General features: G+C 33.7%; 3 protein-coding genes across 3 annotated transcripts; 2 read left to right on the plus strand and 1 right to left on the minus strand.

The window, feature by feature from the left end:
- Positions 1 to 379: 379 nt before the first annotated feature.
- LOC111406113 (nephrocystin-3) lies at positions 380 to 7,414 on the plus strand. Its single transcript, XM_023035329.1, has 10 exons — positions 380 to 508; positions 802 to 1,017; positions 2,396 to 2,669; positions 3,114 to 3,264; positions 3,587 to 3,809; positions 3,908 to 3,996; positions 4,575 to 4,710; positions 5,223 to 5,554; positions 6,005 to 6,407; positions 6,927 to 7,414. The coding sequence occupies exons 1-9, from the start codon at positions 465 to 467 to the stop codon at positions 6,253 to 6,255; spliced, it is 1,716 nt and encodes a 571-aa protein (XP_022891097.1). The 5' UTR covers positions 380 to 464; the 3' UTR covers positions 6,256 to 6,407; positions 6,927 to 7,414.
- A 5,154-nt stretch (positions 7,415 to 12,568) lies between these two features.
- LOC111406797 (protein RKD3) lies at positions 12,569 to 13,870 on the plus strand. The gene is made up of 3 exons (XM_023036169.1): positions 12,569 to 12,639; positions 13,025 to 13,538; positions 13,677 to 13,870. The coding sequence occupies exons 1-3, from the start codon at positions 12,569 to 12,571 to the stop codon at positions 13,836 to 13,838; spliced, it is 747 nt and encodes a 248-aa protein (XP_022891937.1). The 3' UTR covers positions 13,839 to 13,870.
- A 2,044-nt stretch (positions 13,871 to 15,914) lies between these two features.
- Positions 15,915 to 17,312, minus strand: LOC111406114 (phytolongin Phyl2.1-like). Its single transcript, XM_023035330.1, has one exon. It carries the CDS (start codon positions 17,041 to 17,043, stop codon positions 16,219 to 16,221), a length of 825 nt encoding a protein of 274 aa, XP_022891098.1. The 5' UTR covers positions 17,044 to 17,312; the 3' UTR covers positions 15,915 to 16,218.
- Positions 17,313 to 20,159: the final 2,847 nt, after the last annotated feature.

The raw sequence follows: 20,159 nt of genomic DNA on the forward strand, positions 1-20,159 counted from the left end.
TTTCGGCTTGAGCTCGCAAAAAAGTTCGGACCATTTTACTTGAATCGAGCCAGAATCTTGAGTTTCTTCTTGTGGACTCGGCTCGTTGACACCGTAGTCCAATGAATTCTCGTCAATATCATTTATAAACAATATGGGCTGAAGTAGATCAACAAAATGAGCCCATTAAAAGTCCACCGCTTAGATTTTTTGGCTGAGCAAAAACTCATCTTGACTCGAGCTGGCAAAAAAGTTCGGACCATTTTACTTGAGTCGAGCCAGAACCTTGAGTTTCTTCTTGTGAACTCGGCTCGTTGACACCTAGTCCATTGAATTCTCGTCAAGATCATTTATAAACAATATGGGCTGAAGTAGACTAACAAAATGAGCCCATTAAAAGTCCGCCTGTACATTCTTATCTCAGCTCCACCGCTCAGCATAATCGCAGTTATATTCGTCCAGTACTTTCGCAAAAACTTCCACAAATGGCTGCGTCTCTCTATACTCTCTCAATCGCCGTCACTCTCAGGTCATACTCTCTCCCTCTCCCTCTCCCTCTCCCTCTCCCCTATTTATATGCAGATGAAGCAACTTTCTATTTTGGTAGTTGTATAATAATTTTGAAGTAAATTTCTTGTTCTATATCGGTCTACAGACTACTGCTTGTTGCTCAATCCTTGGTTCTTTTGGGTTTCAATTTATCCTTTTAATTTATTTATGGAACCGTAAAACTGATGTTGCATAACCTGAATTTTTCTTTCATGATATTCCAGAGTTGTTTCTCACTTTTGGTATTTGTCATTGTTGTTGAATATTTTTCAGGATGAATCTAGTGCATCCAAAAAATCACTTGTACCTCCCCCAGTTACGGAAAGGAGTTGTGCGTTTCCGTGCTCGTACGAGTATTACATGGCAAAAATGCAATTTAAAGCTCAAAATGGTGCCTGGTGGACTATTTTCTGGTTGTTGTGATTCGAGAACCTTAGCAACTGCTAACTCACTAGAAATTGATGGTGAAAACCAGGCAAATGGGTTCAGGTCTCTGATTGATTTTGCTTATACATTAAGCCCCTGTTTGATTCCCATTACGTAGGAAAATTAATGAGGGGAATAGTGTTTTTTTTGAAAAATGAGTGGTTGAAAAAGAATGAAAAGTTTTCGATTTACGTATAATATTATTTTATAGAAGATTGTGTGGTTGAAAATAGGAGAGAGAAAAATGAAATGTAATAGAATTTAATGTAATGGGGATCAAACAGGGGCTTATTATACATTGTTTTATCACTTATGAATTCAGTTTTTACTTTATTTTTAGAAAATGTATTTTAGCTATTGTTTATTTAGCTAGAATTTTATTTTATCTATGGATTTAGTTGGATTTAATCAACATAGTTGTTGAGTCATTGTTTAGGCATTATAGGTGTTAAATGGATTTGTGACTATTATCTAGAAATTAGGAAGCGCTTTTAGGTATCTTCTATTTCTTTTTAAAGAGAGAAGAAATTATTTGGCATTTCTATGCTTTTCGAGGTAAGTTCCTCGGAAAGTCAATTTGGAGGTCAAGGATTCCTCGAATGAGCCTACCATAATCGTTCGTTTCATTATTTCTATACGAGCAATTTGTGTTCGTACATAAATTCTTACAATGTATATGAATTATTTGGTGTAAGTAAGTTAAGCATCCTTCATTTCTGTCCTTGAAATAATATTTGATTTAAATAAATATTTAGAAAGTTATCTTTCATGCGAAAACATGGAATGATAACATGCATGTGATGTCCCAAGCAACACTATTCTCACCATCAATGCCCATTTATACTGTCTCTAACACTGCCACGTACTCCCACATTCGGCCATATAAGGTTATGTTACCATCATTGACCTTCCTCATCATCACGTAAAGTAGCAGGTTTTACAACAATAATGGACTGCCCACAGTCAGTACCACTCATCAAACAAACAGCCAGTACCACTCATCGAACAACCATCTAGCCTATAATTTACTGAAATTTTTTTTTGTTTTGTAGTAATTTGTTTTGAGAAGTTTCATTAAACAAACCACACACCAAATGATGACAAGAGAACAATTTTTTTTTTTTTTTTTTTGGCCTGTGCTAGGTGAAACATTTTATATGAACCAAATCATTGCATTTGAGATGAAGACATCACTCTAAAAGTTTATTATGCCCCAATTGGACCCCATTTTTTAGAAATGAAAATGGGTGGAATAGTATTTTTTTTGAAAAATGGGTGGTTGAAAAAGAAGGAAAAGTTTTCGATTTATGTATAATATTATTTTATGGAAGATTGTGTGATTGAATATAGGAGAGAGAAAAATAGAATTTAATGGGGGCCAAATAGGGGCTATATTGTAGATTCCATGCCTTAATTTAACTATAATTTGCTTCATTAACAGGTCTAGATATTTGAATGAGAACTCAATGAACTTCCAAAACAGCATGAATGATCTTGAAAGCCAACTGCAGGAGTTGTTTAATGAAGTAAGAACTATGATTCAATTGGGAAAGGAAAATGATGCAGTTGATTTACTTGAGGCGAATTATGAAGCTGTTAAAGAACAAATGGCTTCAGGTGCTACAGGCATAGAAGAAGCTGCTATTCTTGATGTAATAGCCTTGGGGTACATGGTTATTGGAGACTTGCAGACTGTTGGGTCAATATTAGACGTGGTAATATATCTTGCAACATATCTAGGTACAATATTTCTGCATTCTTTATATAAAATTTTCAATTATATGAAGCCAGGTTTAATCCATAAACATATTTCCTTGAATGTGATTACTCAAAAAAATGAGAGAGAGAGAGAGAGAGAGAGAGAGAAGTTTCATCTGGATTTTAATTGACAAAGTGAGCTTCTTCATATTCAACTAATCTATCTTTTATTTATTTTTGATAGAAAACATATCTGTTCATGCAACTTGGAGATTTGTGTAAACTGACGATGAGATTTTTTATTTTTAAATAAAATTTTGATGGTTATCTCAGCTTCCCTTTGTTCTGTGATGGAATTCTTTTTAAGCAACCTTGCCATCTTATTCTGGATTATAATACTTTCTTTAGTTTTGTTCTTTTTGACAATATTTGTCCTGAGGATCTATTAAATGTGAATCCAGTTGAACAAGATTGTAAATAGGTTGAAGGATCAGGAACCTCTTCTGGATTCGATACTCATGCATATGGGAAGTATGTATGACAAGCTGGAAAAGTTTGAGCTGTCCATTGGTTTCTACCAGAGATCCCTTCAAATTATGGAAAGAACATATGGTAGGTTCAACTTTGATATTTTATTCACGTCAATTCTACTAATTAATGGCGGTTTCTTCTTCTGTCATGGTTGTTTTATTGTTTGTGTTTGTTGAGGGTGAGGGTGGCGCTTACTTTTAAATAGGATTTAGGATATTCTTCCATTTTGTCATCCAGTTTTGGGTTTTCTGGATACAATGAACAGGTTTCAGTATTTTGGTTAGATGGCTAATCAAATAACCATTCATATAAATTCTATCAAATAACCGTTCATATAAATTCTCTTAACCAATTTGTTTAAAACAGCCACCATATCAAATCTATGTTTTCTACTGTCATGTAGGAAACAACAGCTCATTTCTTACCATGCTGTTGCTGGGGATGGCTAAAGTGCTTGGTTCTATGGGAAGAGCTAGTGAGGCAATGGAAACATACCAGCGTGTGATTACGCTATTAGAATCTAGTAGGGGTGGGGAAAATGAGGAATTGGCAGTGCCATTATTGGCACTGGGCAATCTTTTAGTGAAGGAAGGACGAGCACCGGATGCTGAAAGCCCTTTCAATAGGTTAATACTTTTTATCTTGTATAGTATTTGGTTATTATGGATTCTTTGCTTGCTGATCATTACCTTTTACATTCTTACCTTTTGCCTGCATTATCCAGAATCCTAATTTATGTGAATACATATGGAGAAAAAGATGGAAGAGTTGGATTGGCTATGTGCTCCTTGGCACAGGTGAAATGTGCAAAAGGTGAATTTCTATGTTACATTCTTTACACACACACACACACACACACATTTCTCTCAATTCAAATTTTCATGTGACGATTATAGGTTAGTTGCGTATTTTGTTGGTATTTTGCACTGATCTGGGAGCATGAAAATAAAAATTGTCTCCTATCTGACATGAATAATATCAATTTTTCCTGTTTTTGTTCTTTTTGGAGGATAACTTTGGAGTTACCATGTCAGATGAGGGTTTCACTATGCATAATGATGTAAATAGAAGAGGAAGTGGCAAATTTAGGTTCAATTCATTGAATTGTGGCATAGGAATTCATTTTTGATACCTGAAAGAAAAGGAGAAAAAAGATGTATGATGAACGCCCTATTTATTTGCTTCTTTATTCTTTAATGTTTTCCCCTTTGGACAAGCCAAAAGAGAGATCCATTAAAAACTATAAAGCACCCAAGCTATTGTAGAATAGTGTAGGCTACAAGAAGTTTCATACGTGAAATCTTAGCGTCATCATCTTGGCCTCCTTCAAAATAATGTCCACCTAAAGTCTTCTACATTAACGTGTTTTGTTCTTGTGCGGCCTTCTGTAGGAGATGTGAATGAAGCCATTGATCTATACAAGAAGGCCCTTCAAATCCTTGAGGATTCAAAATACATGGAATTGGATGACATTGCAATGGAACAGATGAGAGTAGACTTGGCTGAATTACTTCATGCAACTGGAAGGTATGAAATATCCCAACTGTTGGGTATCTCTCATTGTCTCCTCATTATAATTTTTTAATAGATTTCCCTGAGCATTTTGTGCACTGAGTTTTTTAAGTGTATAAATTGTAGGAAGATGTCTTAAAACCATTTAGAGTGAGCAGTTAAGTTCGTTATGTCAAGATGTAGAGGCTATTAAGAGTATGATATTGGTTGTTGAATTAGTATACATTAAGATTGTGTTTGAGCCATCCACCATTTTATTTATTTTTATTTTATTATTATTATTATTATTTTTTTTTTGTCTAAAAAAATGTGTTTTGTGATAGTATTTTTTGAGATGTGGTTAAATTTATTTATTTATATTTGGTAAAAAATGTGTTTTGTGATAGTATTTTTTGTGATGTGGTTAAAAAGTAGGCAACAGCTGGAGTTGGTTGCACAGTATTACAGTCTTCTTTAATTTTGTTTATTTTATTTATTTTATTTTTAGGAAACCTAGTCCTTTTAATTCTATTTTTGATAAAACACAGAGGAGAAGAAGGCCGAGCCATTCTGGAGAAATGCTTGTTAATAAATGAGAAGTATAAAGGAAAAGAACATCCCAGCTCAGTACCACTTCTTGTAAATCTTGCAACTTCCTATTCACGCTACAAGAATTTTGTAGAAGCTGAGCGCTTGCTGAGCATAAGTTTGCAAATTATGATGAAGACTGTGCCCCCCGATGATCAGTCCCTCACATTCCCGATGTTACATCTTGCCATCACTCTGTACAATCTAAATCGAGATGAAGAAGCTGAAAAACTTGCTCTCGATGTTCTACGCATCCGTGAGAAGGCATTTGGAAGAGAATCTCTACCGACTGGTAATTTTCTTGTTGTGCAGTTGGTTGCTGTATGCTGGATTACATATCATGTTTGCTAAGCTTAAATGTTACTTTTCTAGAAAGTGACCTACTTTCTAGAAAAGTTTTGTTAGTATAAAAAGCAACTTGTAAATTATGTTTGGCAAGAAAGAAGCTTAAAAAGTAACTCTTGCTTCTTTTTAAGCTTAGCCAAACACGCTCATACCTCCTATATGCGACATTGAGAGATGATTTTATCATGTGAATTCTTTTGAAAGTTTGACCTTGTGATCCATCAGAAATTTGACTAGAGGTTGGTACATTCAACGCACTTTCAGCAGTTTCCTTGAGATCTAATTCAGTTAACTCAGAGTCATTATATAGTGGCTTAGTTTCTTATATAAACTATGTTTCTGTGCATTCCTTGTCCATATTGTTTTCACGCTTTTGTTTCGTGAATTTGTGAAACAGGAGAGGCTCTTGACTGTTTGGTCTCTATTCGGTCACGATCAGGGAAGGACGACAGTGAGTTGTTGGAGCTGCTCAAGAGGGTTCTGAGAATTCAGGAGAAAGCTTTTGGCCACGAGGGTGAGGAGGTCATGGAAACCCTCAAGAAAATTGTATGTTCCATGGACAAAATGGGTATGAATAACGAGAAACGTCCATTGCAAAGAAGATTATCCATTTTGAGAAAAAAACACAAGAAAATGGTTAGGTATTGACAACAGTGGCTTATTGAGTTGGATATTTCTTGTTTTCTTGCAATGGAGCGAATCCTAGATCCTTGGCTGTTTTGATGTCACGAACAATGATGAAAAGTTTTATGGCAAGAGTAAGCAGCCAGTATTCAGCATTTTTGATAATGAACATTGAGGTACTTGGCAGTTCAAATCATGCATCTTTTGATAGTTTATAGCATGCTTAATTTTCTTGATATTCTTCATGTTCTTAGTTAATCAATAAAATCTTGCCTGTTTTACTTTGTCCTTAAAAGGAGATGCCTTATTGACTTTTGGGAATTATTGTGATTTTAGTCAAAAAAACGTTTTTACATTCATTTTAAGAAAATTACATTAGAAAAACAATTTGACGAAAATTCTACCATCTTGGTTGTAGGCTTGTAACCACCTTGCCATAACCTTTGTTCAGACCGTGGACATAATAAATGCTTACACACACACACACACACACACACACATATATATATAAATGACGGTCTAGATCATTTAAATCCCCATAACTGCATCCAAACACACCCCAATAAAGGTATTAATAGATCTACACCTGTGGATTAGCTTAAGGGTTGTGATTATTTGTCAAATTCATTGGTTTATATATGTGTGCGCGTGCGCGTCTCACTTCTCTTTTTTGCTTTATCAATTTTTTGTGACAGGAATGGAACTCATAAAAGTTGCTTGTTCAATCTCAATGATGAGAATAAACAGCTTGAAGTGTAACTGAACAGCTTGCGAAATGTGCGTCTCCACTTCAGGTATATATATAACAATTGATCAAGGCGATCTCCATCAGCAAGCAAATATTTAGCTGGACCTGAAAATTCCAGTTTTGTACATATACTTGTCGAATTAACTCCTGGTATCCTCTGCCCCATAAGCATCAAATGCTACTGCCCGTGTCAAAGGAATCATCTTTGATGATGTGAACTTCAGTGCTATCTATCTTTGACAGCCCAGGAGGTATTCCCAAGTAATTTGCTTTTAGGGACGAATGTGTAGTTTTTTATTAAGTGTTTTGATGTTATCTTTGACATGATGTCTGTTTTCATGAAGCGTTTTGATGTTATCAACTTGCAATATAAGTATGTTGGGGATTGTTTATTTTTAAGTATTTTGAATATTATGTGCAATTAATTTTAACTCCTTTCTTTGTACTTGTAAGGGTAGAAAGTAGGTATTTTGAATACTTGGCTTAAACAGTTGAAGAGTGTTTATAACCAGTTTTCCCAATTCGTCATCTTTTGTTTCATGCAATTGTTGTGAAATACTCTCTTCATGTTCTATCTAGTTTTGGGTTATACACAGATACACTTGAATGTTCAAAGATAATCGGACTATATCAAAGGGCTTGAGAGCCATCTATGTCTAGTTATCCTCGATATTTTTTCGAGGGGTGGGGTCAGAATAAATGAGGTGGGTGATGTCCTTAGGATGACCGTGTGATTAACATTCAAGTTAATTCAAATTAGAAAATCAAGTTAAGGTTAATATGAGTGTAGAACCAACATTTTCTTAATATTTTGAGAACTATTGGTTTATATTGATGTTTTAATTTGTAGATATTTCATAGAAATCGGAGTACTTAGTTCAATTTAGAGACTTTGTTGTTTGTTAATTGCGAATTATTTGATTTGAGTTGAAAGTTGTTCGAGATGTCATGAATTTGACTCATAAATCAAATTGCAGGCCAAGAGCGAGCAATTAACTTGCTTCTTGATGGACCGTAAGATTGGATGAAAAGTCTTGGAAGTAACTTAAGTTAATATACAAGAATGGTTATATTTTTCGTGATAATTTTATCTTACATGTATAAAAGAAATTGGGTAATTAGCACAAAAGGTCCTTATCTTTCAATGTTATTGTGCAAAATGTTCATACTTTTCATTTTTTGACATTTTTGTCCATATTTCAACGTTTCATTGTAAGAAATGTCATTTTCACCATTTTTTAATGTACAATGATCAACATACCCTTCCATTTAAATAAAATAAAATAAAGAATAAATTATAATTTTACTTTTAAAGATTTTAAAAAGTGTAAGTAAGTTCAAATAATTATTAAAAAGTTTAATAGCACAAAACGTGTCTACATTTTGCCTATAGTGTGCAAAATGTTTTTACGTTTCAAATTAGTGAAAATGACGTTTTCTGTAATAAAACATTAAAATAGGAATTAAAAAAAAATAAAAAAAAAGGGAAAAAACTCTCTCCCCCCATCTTCTTCTCCAAATGGGTGAAGTGAATTTCTCTCCAATTTGTAAAATAAATAAATAAATAAATATATATATATGAATGATTTTCTAAGCATTCGTCCTTTTTTTTTTTTTAAATAAGAAAATGTGTAGTAATACTGGGGTGATAAGTATATCACATAGTGTACTTAATTTTTATTTTTTCATTTAGAGTTTCTATTGGATTGAGAATCGTAAATTTGTCGTGGTGTATCTAATAAAAATATATTTTAATTGTGGTGTGATTATAGCCTATGTTTGGTATTAATTTATATTTAAATTTTAATCTAAGTCAACGTTAATTATTTATTTTAACCACATATTTTATGAGTTTCGTAACTTTTTAATGACACATTTCATTCATTTCTATCAAAATATACTAAAGATTTGATTTTAATTCCCACTAAACAGGGGCGGATCCAGACGACTTGGGTTAGGGGGTCAAAAATAAAATTTATAGGGTATCTTCTAATAAAAAAAAGCTAAGAAAAAAAAAAACTAAGCAAATTTTTTTCCCCCCCAAAATCTAGAGGGTCAATTGCCCCTATAATCCCCCCGCCCCACCCAGGTCCGCCCCTGCCACTAAACATAGACATAATGTGTGGTGTAGTTATTAAATTTTGTTGTAGTAATACTATCAGCCACCACACCACGCCATCTTGCCCTACCCTACCCCCACCTCCTTCTCCATCGAAAAAATTGACTACTCCATTACAACCTCTTCACCCTCACACACCTTCTTTCCAAATCACTTCTATATAAAAACAGAAACATGTTTTGTATTAAAAGATCAACTTTATTAAGATGAGTAATTCAAAGTTTTATAAATTGGTCTATACTTTTATTTTTATTCAATATTTGATTTTATCCTTAAAAACTTATTCAAGAATTTCTTTTGCAACAAGCAAAAGCAAAAGTTATATGAAACCCGTTCTATGAATAATTAAGAGTGCTTTTGGTTTGCCGTTTTAAGATCATTTTCAGGTTTCAATTTTTTAAAACACTCAAAACGTGTTTGGTATATTATTTTCAAAAATAAGGAAAATTTTACCGCACAAAACTCAAAACAAGAAATATGAATTTAAAGATTTTTCAAATTAATAGAATCACACAAAATCTGCCTCCAAATACAAATACACATCTACCAATCTCTCTCTTTCTTTTTTCACAAACTCCTCCAAAATGTCATAAAATTATTTTTATAATTTTTAAGCTAAACGGGCTTTCTATTTTTTTTTTATTTTGTATTTATTTTAGAAACACTTTTTTAGAATGACAAACAAACACATTTTCTGTAATCTTAAAATAATATTTCAAAACAAAAAGCAGAAAATGAATTTAAGACTGAAAATAAAAAACAGAAAACGCAAACCGAAAGCACCCTAAACATTCCTTGTCACGTGTTCACAAAGCTAATGTATTTATAGGTTGGATTTTTTATGTCCTTGTTTGACTATCATTATTTCCTAGCTCTTTATTCGACAAACTCATTTTTAATGGCACATTCACACAATAAAATATTCTGTAAATAAATTCAAAATTTTTTCCTACTTTTTAATCACGTATTCTCCAAAAATTCACTGTTCAAAACATTGTTTTGAATAAATAATGGCCATCAATAGGGGCATAAGTTGTGCTTATTTGTATATATGTTAAGAATTTGAAATTTAGGCCCCGTTTGATACACATTAATGTAAAAATGAGAATGAAAAATATAGTCGTTATGGGTCCTATATAAGAGATATAAAATCAAATATGATGATATGATGTGATGGATAACGATCATATTTTTCATTTTAATGGAAAAATAATGGAAAAAAAGGGGGCTTAATTAATTAGTAATAATTAGCAATATATATATATACTCACGCGTATGCCGCATTCCAATACGTCCGATGAATAGCAATAATTGTGAGAAAGTATGCTGCGTCGGTCCAAATTCCAGAAGTGACGGCTTCTCGTATTAATGCCATAAAAACCAAATCATTTATTGGCACGGCCTCGTCAATGTATTTGCCTTAGGAACCAATGCATCAAGAAACATTACAAAACGAAGTTCCTAGATGAGTGATTTCAAATTGATATCTTTAAGAATACTGCTATTTATAGTGGGTATCTGTATTAATTAATCATCTGTGTTAGTTTGTCATGTGAGATATTAATTTTCTGTAATTCTATTATCTCGAATAATAAGTTAATGCATCAAATAAGAAGTTACTACAAAAGAATGATTGTGCCCGTGTCAACATTATTTATAAAGATTTTGATCATTTGTCATGACTTGTATAATAAATGAACCAAGGTTTCGTACGGTGAAAGTTCACTAAAAAGGACAACAACACACTTAACTTTATTGTTAAAAAAATTGAATTAACAATCTATGTTTCAAAATCAATATTTTAGTTATAACCCTTTTCTCATCTTTGTGTTGTTGTCATATTCTACATCTGGAGATTTTGGGGACCAAAAGTGAACATTCTGAAAATTAGAGGACCAAGCCTGAAGGAAATAAAAGTTGGAGGACTAATGAGCAAGTTTGAAAGACGAGGGACCAATTTGGACATGATTGAAACTTGAAAGACTGAAATTGTCAAAATCAAAAGTTAAGGAACTTGCATGAAATTTGAAAGCATGGCTTGATATCCAAATTTGAAGAAAAGATATGTGCGAGGCTGCACGCTTGAAGGGGTTCTCCCCTCAAATATGACTACAGGTCGAGCGAGGCTTCAAGGATATTGTGAATACTTCTCATGGCACGACTTAATTTGAAGTGACTTCTATGCTTATATAAAGACAAAACTTAGATCAAGAAAATGTGACAAGGAAAAGAAGAAAAACACATCTTAAATACCAAGTAAAAATACATAAAAACCCATATTTTGGGAGAATTAAGTCAAGAAATTTTAAGCATTAAGACGTTCAAACTCATGAAATTATAATTGAAGAGAATTATTTCCTGTTCTCATATTTACTTGACGGTGTTTATGTCAAATTCTTCTTGTCTTGATTCTTGATCATGCTTCTTGAATAGATTTTTAGCTACGACTAACAATTGATTCCTAAATATTTTCCAAATTGATTTTATACTTAATACTTGCCTTCTCCATTAGTATTAATTTACATAGTTTATTTCTTAATTAGGAAATCAAACTTAAAACCTTATTTTTTGTTGTGTGTGTTTTGTAGAAGTCAATCTTAATTGAAATACAATCAATGATCATTCCTCATGAGAAATTATATTCTATTCATCATTTTATTTCTTATAACAATATGTTCACTTGCGAGAGAAAATTGACAAAAATAAAACTCGGAAAATTACCTAAGAAATGTTTTTTTTGATCTATGCATTTTATATAGGAAAAAGTGTCTTTTGTTTGCAATATATTATGATATAGTAAACACAAAGAACCATAGAAAAAAGTTGTAAAAGACACTTCAAATAAAGAAATCGAGGCAATACGTCGTAAGCCTATAATAAACACCAAACAAATCACCTTAAAAATAAGATCAAATTATTCGATCAACCCGACTCAAATATATATATATATATATTTTTTTCCTTTTATAAGAAGTGCCATTTAACAAATTTGAAAAAATCGAATGGCGACCAAACAAAAATTTCGAAATCTCTAAATTTAGATAGCTAGACACAACCTACTTGACACGTTTGTTCGTGACAGCTTCATTGAACTCGAGCCTTGGATATTTGGTGTGTCTCTCTTTCTTTACCAAGATATTCAAACCCAGCTGAAATTACGATTTATTCATCTCATGCCAGCCTAGCCATCTTTTGGGACTTGCAAGAAGGATGAGAAATACGAAATATGAACACAATAAATTGGAACATTACTGTACCAAAATAAATACATACGTCATTAACATTAAACCAAGAACAACGAATGATTCAGTCCCTTGTTTGTCATTTAATACATGCATGCACTCATAATTATGTTCATATGTAACTTCCATAATCGTGTGCACGAAATTCAATCTAATTTCTCATCAATTTATACACTATTTCCCTTCTGTTTCTTTCCAATTTATACATTTATGTTCTCTCCATCTGCAATGGATTATAGTGAACTTGGTGTTTTTGAGTTGGAAGATTTCTTATACTTGGAAGAACAGCAGCCTCGGGGGTAATTTAGTTGTGTTATATTTTACATTTGATTTCTTGGAATGTAGACAAAACTAGGCAGATTTGTTCGAGTCTCTCTTTCAGTCATTCTTAGGGTCCGTTTGGCATTGCTTTTGAAAAATCGAAAGGAACTTTTAAGACCGGAAAGCTACTTTTAGACCCGTTTGACTAATTTTATGAAAGTGCTACTTCTAGTTAGAAAACTTTGAAAGTTTTTCCAATATGGCTTCCTCTAAAAGCACTTCTGAATCCAGACAAAAATTAAATTAATTTCCTTCAAAAGTTCTTCTACATGAATCGAAAGCAAAAACCCAAAAGGGCCCTCAATCCTGTTGAGTCGAACTTACCATTGCGCATGAACTCATTTTGTTTTCTTAATTTTGTAGATCTTGGGAAAAACAGTCTGTATTTGGAGATGGCTTAAACAATAGTGTACCTAGTTTATTTGAGTGTGATAAATATTTACTACCTTATCAAAAAAGCAATCCTTCCAGCTATGAACTGATAGACTTTGAAGAAATTTCCGGTGACTTTGATTTGTGGGATTCATTGAACCTACAATCTCTTTACAATGAAATAGACGTTGAAGCCAAGCCTTTGAACACAGCTTTGGGCGATCCTCGACGTGACAATGTTCTGAGTGAAGCCATGAATGTGGTTTATGGTAGAGAATTATCAGTTCCAGACAGAAACAAGGGGATTACAAGAGTTAGAAGATACAAATCTTGTGCACTGGAATTGGACGAAATTCAAAAATACTTTGGTGTTCCAATATCTGAAGCTGCTAAGGAATTGAATGTCGGATTGACTGTCTTAAAGAAACGATGCAGAGAACTAAACATCATGCGATGGCCTCATAGAAAGATTAAGAGCATAAAGTGCCTTATCGACAATGTTAAGGTAAGTCATCACAGTGATACAGATGCTAGAAACACGACATTCTTGGGCTTTTATGTTATTGGAGCAAGTCCTAGGTTTATGTTTCTGCTTATATTTTCGATAAATCTTACTCTGTTTCCATATAAATATTGATTGCAGGAACTGGGCTTGACCAATGAGATTGAAATGCTGGAGGAACATAAAAGAAAGCTAGAGCAGCTCCCAGAAATGGAACTGACTGAAAGAACCAAGAAACTGAGGCAAGCTTGCTTCAAGGCCAATTACAAGAAGAGAAGGTCCATGCAAGCCTCTTTTGCTTGACCTAATCTTTTGTTTATTTTCTGCATGCTCAAACCGAGGAAAGTGTTTGATAGATCCAAAAGTCATCTCGTTCTTCATTTAATCAAAGATTTCTCTATGATACAGATGAAAGAAAGTCTTTATCTCCTTCCCAAAAATGTATTATGTATTAGCTAACTTCCTTATCCACATTATTTTGCTGTTGAATTAGAAAGTCGGAAATGTTAATCTGTTTTGTGAATTTTGCAGATGCTCCAAATATACAAACTGGCAAGCACACAAAAGGAAACACCGATAACATAGTGTCAATATGAAAGCAACAAATAAAGAAAAATGCTTACTAGAAAAGGTTGAGAAAGTCCAAGAACATAAAATACAGCAATTGACTCACCCTAACGAAAGAGCAAAGCACCTCGTAAATTTTACCAAGCCATTTATGATTTACTCACTAAGCATCTCGAAGCAGGAACATGGCAATAGATTTGAATGCAATGGAATTCTATATGAATACAACAAATTAGCGAAGGAAATTTTGTGAGGCACAATGTAGCATCATGCAAAGATTAATCAAGATAAGTTTTTTGCAATATTCAGAGTTGTGTTATGGCAATAAAGGAATTAAGAAGAAATACAATAACCCTCTCACCCACGAACACAGTGCTTGAATTTCATATGGGACTTGCACATTTATTTCTCATCTCATGGAAAAGGATTAAGCCATTTGTACATTATTTGGTTGACATGATTGTTGACACTCCATTTTCAAATTGCAATTTGAGGGAAAGTGTGTTGCATTTAAAAACTATCCACTCATAAAACGACATGTGGCACAATGTTAAAAAAGATGTCAAGTAAAGTATACATATAGCACGTTCCCATTGAAAACCCTTTTTCTTAATCCTTTCCATTTACAGTTGTTTCTCTTATTTATATATTTCCAATGAGGTTCAAACCTAGAAGCACTTATGATAAATGCAAAAGGAGTCTTGTTCCATCTTTGATCAAAGATTTCTCTATGAATGTGTTAAGGAAAAACTCATTCAACTTTTAATCTCAGATTATGTATCACAAAAATTTCATATCCACATAAATACACTTGCACTCTACACTTGTTTTTTTAACCATTTCAAGTAGATGAAGATGCTTTAATCTTATCATGGACAGACTCTGGTACTAATTAAGTTTGTCATATATGCAAACATAGATGAGCAAATTTTCTCTAATGAAGTCTGTAGACCATAATACTTAAAAATGAATTTGACCAACAATAGGAGGAAAAAGAAATCCGCTAACATAGTATGAATAATACAAAACTAGATTTATTTTTTTCTTTGCACAGCCCACCTTATCAAACAACCCATAAGTCTTCTACTCTCCAGATATTACAATACGATAATGGATGGAGTTGCAATGCATGTCACAGTGTTTAAAGAGAATTCTGTGAGAATTACACTGAAACTTGCGGAGCAAAATCTTAAGGCAAAATGCAGCATCATGTTAAAATTAATCAAGTCATCAAAGTTCTTTTCTAATATTTCTGATTCATTTTATAAACAAATATACTCCTAACAGAAACTATGTATCCATCAGAGAAGGATGTAATAGTGTTTGTTGGTTGTACGGATTTTCATATTTCCTTATAAAGTCAGCATACCATTCCAAAGTCCCTATCTTACCATACCACAAGATTTTGTAAAGCTACAATGGAAGGCATTTCTTTCAGGTTTTACCAATGCATATTTAGAAGAAACATGAGACTCCAATTTTCATCCCGAACACTATTAAGAGGCCCACGAGCTTTACCACATCAAAGGTACATGCATATGGTCAAGACTTTTGAGAGATGGTCATCTAAGGCGCCCCTTCTTTTTCAGGGAAAGTAAAAGGGCTGAGAAAACGCCTCGAGAAAATTCAGTCAATGCAATAGGGAATCTCCTCATCATCTCTTAGATGTGACAAAGACCCAATAGGGCAGGGCATCCATGTTACACAATCTTTCCAGAGTAAAGTAAAATTCGTGAAAACAACTGTATACGGAAAAATTACTTCAAGAAGTTATGCCACCACCAAGTATAAAGAGTTAAAACACCATAACCATAAGAAAGAAGCACTTCCATTCAAATGTCTAAGCATTAAATTTGAATCCATTATATCAGTGAATCCTCTATAGAAGAAACAATTTGGCATACGAGGCATATAATATGTGCATGTATACACAATTGAAAAACGACTCAATAAGTAAACAAGAGAAATAAACTCGTTTATGAACTTTTCCCATGAAATATACACACTTTATTGTTACACTGAATCAACATTACCATCAGAAGCCAAAGCAAACTGCCATTGCAGAACAGCACAAATAGCTGAAAAAAAAGGAGTTTGCATCATTTCCTGAATCAACTCAACTATCAATGCATTTGAAACCGCGGCAAACGCACAACCAGACGATGAACAAGACTGTGCAAACAAACAAATCAAGTGATAACACAATCCACACTTGCTTTTTCCAAACTTTCTTGGCCTTGTGATGGTTGTGGTTTCCCATCAATTCACCAGAGTACATCCCATTCTTATGCATTGCCACTGAAAACTCCCTGCTCAATAAAATCCCACCCCTATCATCGTCTTCACCCCCAATGTCAACTTTCTTCTCGACATCTCCTTTTCCCTTCATGCACCCACTGCCAATCTTAAAATCCCCAAACAATCTATTCATTTTCTTTTTCAAATTCATCGATGAATCCTCTTTCCGCATACCCAGATAGCCTGACCCGGAATAAAAACTGCCACTTTGATCCAATCTTTCCCCTCTTCGAACCTCCGGTTCAGGTTCCGTCCCCGGTCCCTGACCCAGTAACCGATGGAAAACCGGATTGAATTCCCCCTGAAAACAATGAGAACTCAGCCGTTCCAACTTCTTCTTCCCCAGATCAACCTGGAAAATCTTATCGAAAGCTTTTTTTACGCTCCTGAGGAAGCCCAATCCCTCAAATTTCTCCAGTTTTTCATCAAAAATCGCGAAATAAACAAACGGGTCATCGATCAAGAAAGCATAGGTTTGGAAGCGGACTGTGTGGGAGAAGGTGGAATGAAACGGCGGCTTTTTCTCCAAACATTTTACGGCGATCGATCCAAGTTTCTCATCCTTCGAATTGAACTCAGCCAACACAGTGGTGTCCCTGGCAATGCATACATAATGAACCAGATCCGGTGCCGGAAACATCATTCAAATCCGACCCGACTTCGTGTTATTCATAAAAAAACCCACCAGTGTTAGTTACTTGTTTCAACAGATTCTGATGCAACTAAGGACAAGATTTATATGCTCAGAAATCCTAAATTCTTCTTCTCGAATGGGCAAACGTGAAAAGGGCATCGAGATTGATGAATTTGTAAGGTTTCAGAAAGCGACCGGAAAAGGAGGAGGTGGTGAGAAAGAAGAAAGAAACACCTCAACAACCAACTTTTCCACCACCGTAAGGATGCGATAGACAGTTGTCCCGCAGCCCTATAAATTAATGGTATAATTGCAACAAAAGCCTCAAACCTTTAAAACATTAACAGACTTTTCTCAAATCTTTTATTTATTCCAACTATCATCCCACACCTTTCAAAATATTGCGTTGGAAGCCCTTCTAGATGGTTTCCATCAATTCTTCCGCCAGTCGACAAAAATTTAATTTTGACCATAATTATAATATTTTAAAAAAGGGTAAAGAAGTAACTTTTCATTTATCACATTAAATAATTAAAATAAAAAATAAAACACACATACAACCTCGTCTTCTTCCTCTCACCCCTCACCCATCCCTACCCCAAATTCAAACCCAAAATCCACACTGACCAGCGCCACCTCCACCTCCACCTCCACCTCAACCTCAATAAAGAGTTATATCTTTACCTAGAATATAGCCTTATCATTTGACAATAGCTATTTCTACAAAGATTTAACTTTTATTATTATATTTCTAGGATACAGCTTTGTGAGTCTTAATCATGACAGCATCAGTTCAAGGTACCATTGTGGCGCAAAGACATGAGTTAATGGTTTCACCCACTGGAGGTATACCAACTTCGAGAAAAGCCCATTTTATTAAACCGTCTGTTTTATCTATTGATGATAGTGATTTTATTTTTGGGCTTGCAAAAAGATGGTGTTATGAGACTAACTATTACATTGGAGGATTTGCTGATTTTGGGTGGTTTGTTAGTTTTGTGATGGTGGTTGTTGTAAATTTTGGGTTTGAGTTCGAGGTGGGGGTGGGCGAGTGGTGAGAGGAAGAAGGCGGGGTTGTATGCGTGTGTGTTTTTTATTTTTTAATTTAATTACTTAATGTGATAAATGAAAAATTTCTTCTTTGCCCCGTTTTAAAATATTAAAAAAAGGCCAAAGTTAAATTTTTGGTCAATAAACGGAAAAATGGATGGAAACCATCCAGAAGGGCTTTTGCCGCAATGTTTCGAAACATTTGGGGTGATGGTTCTAACAAATTAAAGATTTGGAGAAAGTTTGCTAATGTTTCAAACGTTTGAAATTTTTACTGCAATTATTCCTAAATTAATCAAGAATTTTATTGGGAATCGGCGATCATATTTATAGGGTTGAAAATGATAGTTGTTACTGAAATGAAATAAACTTTTTAGACTAGATAAAATTTATCTATACATAATGATAAGAGTACTTTGTAACTATCAATAGTTATTTTATAATTTTAAAGTACTCTCCCTTTGATGATTATTTGAGTAATAACTATCTTGTTGAAATATTGTTTGGCAAAAATTCAACTGGACAAAAATATCAACAAATGAAAAAAAGAATAAAAGTAATTTTAAGCAATAAAATATTTCTTCATTAAAACCTTGTCAAGAGAACCCAATGAGAGAAAATTTGATCGAAAAAAAGAATAAAATTACTCTCCTGATTTCAATTCTTGTATCAAGCGATTCATGTCTTGTATGTTAATATTTTCAATATCGATATCTTTATGTCAATATTTTCAAATAACACCATCTTCATACTAAATATTTATTAACCTTTAATAATTGTAGTAACACGATGATTCGAAAAATAGCTTTCTTTGGTCTTTTCTAGAGTCTCACACAAATAGAAGTATTATTGCTACAACTTTAAGGTTGCAAACCCAAGTGCAGGTTGTCGTAAGTAGTAAATCTCGTAAGTCCGAGGTCGAACCACAGGGAATTAGAAGGAAATAAACTATTCTATGAGTAATAAACGGTTGATGGAAATACGGTTGAGACGAACACTAGAGCGTCGGGGATTCACTTCGGATAAATGAGTAGAAATTGCTCTTGATCTTTAATTTAACTCATATGAAAATCAACTAAGGAGTGATCTCATATGGAAGATAAAACATTAACCACAAATATACTAAAAGATAGATCTTGATAATTGTTTGAGAGAATATGTCAAAATAAGTTGTTGGTATGTAGAGATTATCTAAACATTTATTGTGCCAAAATTGTCAACAATAAATCAAAGTCTTTAACAAACCAAAACCATTTGTAGAACACAAACTTCAACCAAGTAAGAAGATGAACATTGAAGAACAAAATGAAAGATCAAAGACAATACTAAACATTCATCAAAGTTTCACCCTTAGCTCTAGCTAAATATTTAGAAATACATAGTGAAATGTTACAAAGAAAATGAAGGAAACTAGAATATGGTGGAGAGAATTGATGCTTCAAAATCGTGGCCAAGGTCCCCTTTTATAGGCAAAGGAACATCCAAAATTCAAGTAGGCAATGCAACTTGTTTCTGTCCAGCTTCAAGACAGCTGGAACATGCAACTTGATGCCAATTTTCAGATACATTGTGCAGCTAATTTGGACTTATGATCAACAGATAAATTATTTCCACTTGTGTTAGCTTTCCATTGGTTCAAATATCAGGTTCATTGGATCTATATAACTCCAGATATGACAAAAACAATAAGTGCTGCTTCACAGATAAAGCTGTATCCGGTAGGTAACAAGCTGGACTTTTCACGGTAATTTTGGATATTTTGTGATACGAATTTGACTTCTTCCAAAACATGAAAGTTGTAGAAACGTGACTTATATTTCCAACCCAACTTGAATCACCTCGATCCAATGTCTGCAGCTCAAGTTATGATTATTTTACCGACAGCTGCTTCTTGCTTGAGGCAGTCACTATTTTTGACTTTTCAACATTATTTTCCACCACTTGCTCCACTTGTAATAAATTGGAAATACATGTGAAATACATCAAATAGACACTCTTTCAAATGTATAATACTCATGCCGCCATGTATGTAAATACGTATTTCAATTAATTGCATTTTTAACCATGTATTTATG

Source organism: Olea europaea, chromosome 12 (genome assembly GCF_002742605.1).
Source record: "Olea europaea var. sylvestris chromosome 12, O_europaea_v1, whole genome shotgun sequence".
NCBI lineage: Eukaryota > Viridiplantae > Streptophyta > Magnoliopsida > Lamiales > Oleaceae > Olea > Olea europaea.

Excerpts from the sequence above, each read along its gene's own strand:
- LOC111406114 (XM_023035330.1), bottom strand. The coding sequence starts at position 17,043 with ATGATGTTTCCGGCACCGGATCTGGTTCATTATGTATGCATTGCCAGG.
- LOC111406797 (XM_023036169.1), top strand. The coding sequence starts at position 12,569 with ATGGATTATAGTGAACTTGGTGTTTTTGAGTTGGAAGATTTCTTATAC. Across the intron at positions 12,640-13,024 it reads GAAGAACAGCAGCCTCGGGG|ATCTTGGGAAAAACAGTCTG; the intron begins GTAATTTAGTTG and ends TTAATTTTGTAG. Across the intron at positions 13,539-13,676 it reads GCCTTATCGACAATGTTAAG|GAACTGGGCTTGACCAATGA; the intron begins GTAAGTCATCAC and ends TATTGATTGCAG.
- LOC111406113 (XM_023035329.1), top strand. The coding sequence starts at position 465 with ATGGCTGCGTCTCTCTATACTCTCTCAATCGCCGTCACTCTCAG. Across the intron at positions 4,711-5,222 it reads TTACTTCATGCAACTGGAAG|AGGAGAAGAAGGCCGAGCCA; the intron begins GTATGAAATATC and ends GATAAAACACAG. Across the intron at positions 5,555-6,004 it reads AAGAGAATCTCTACCGACTG|GAGAGGCTCTTGACTGTTTG; the intron begins GTAATTTTCTTG and ends TTTGTGAAACAG.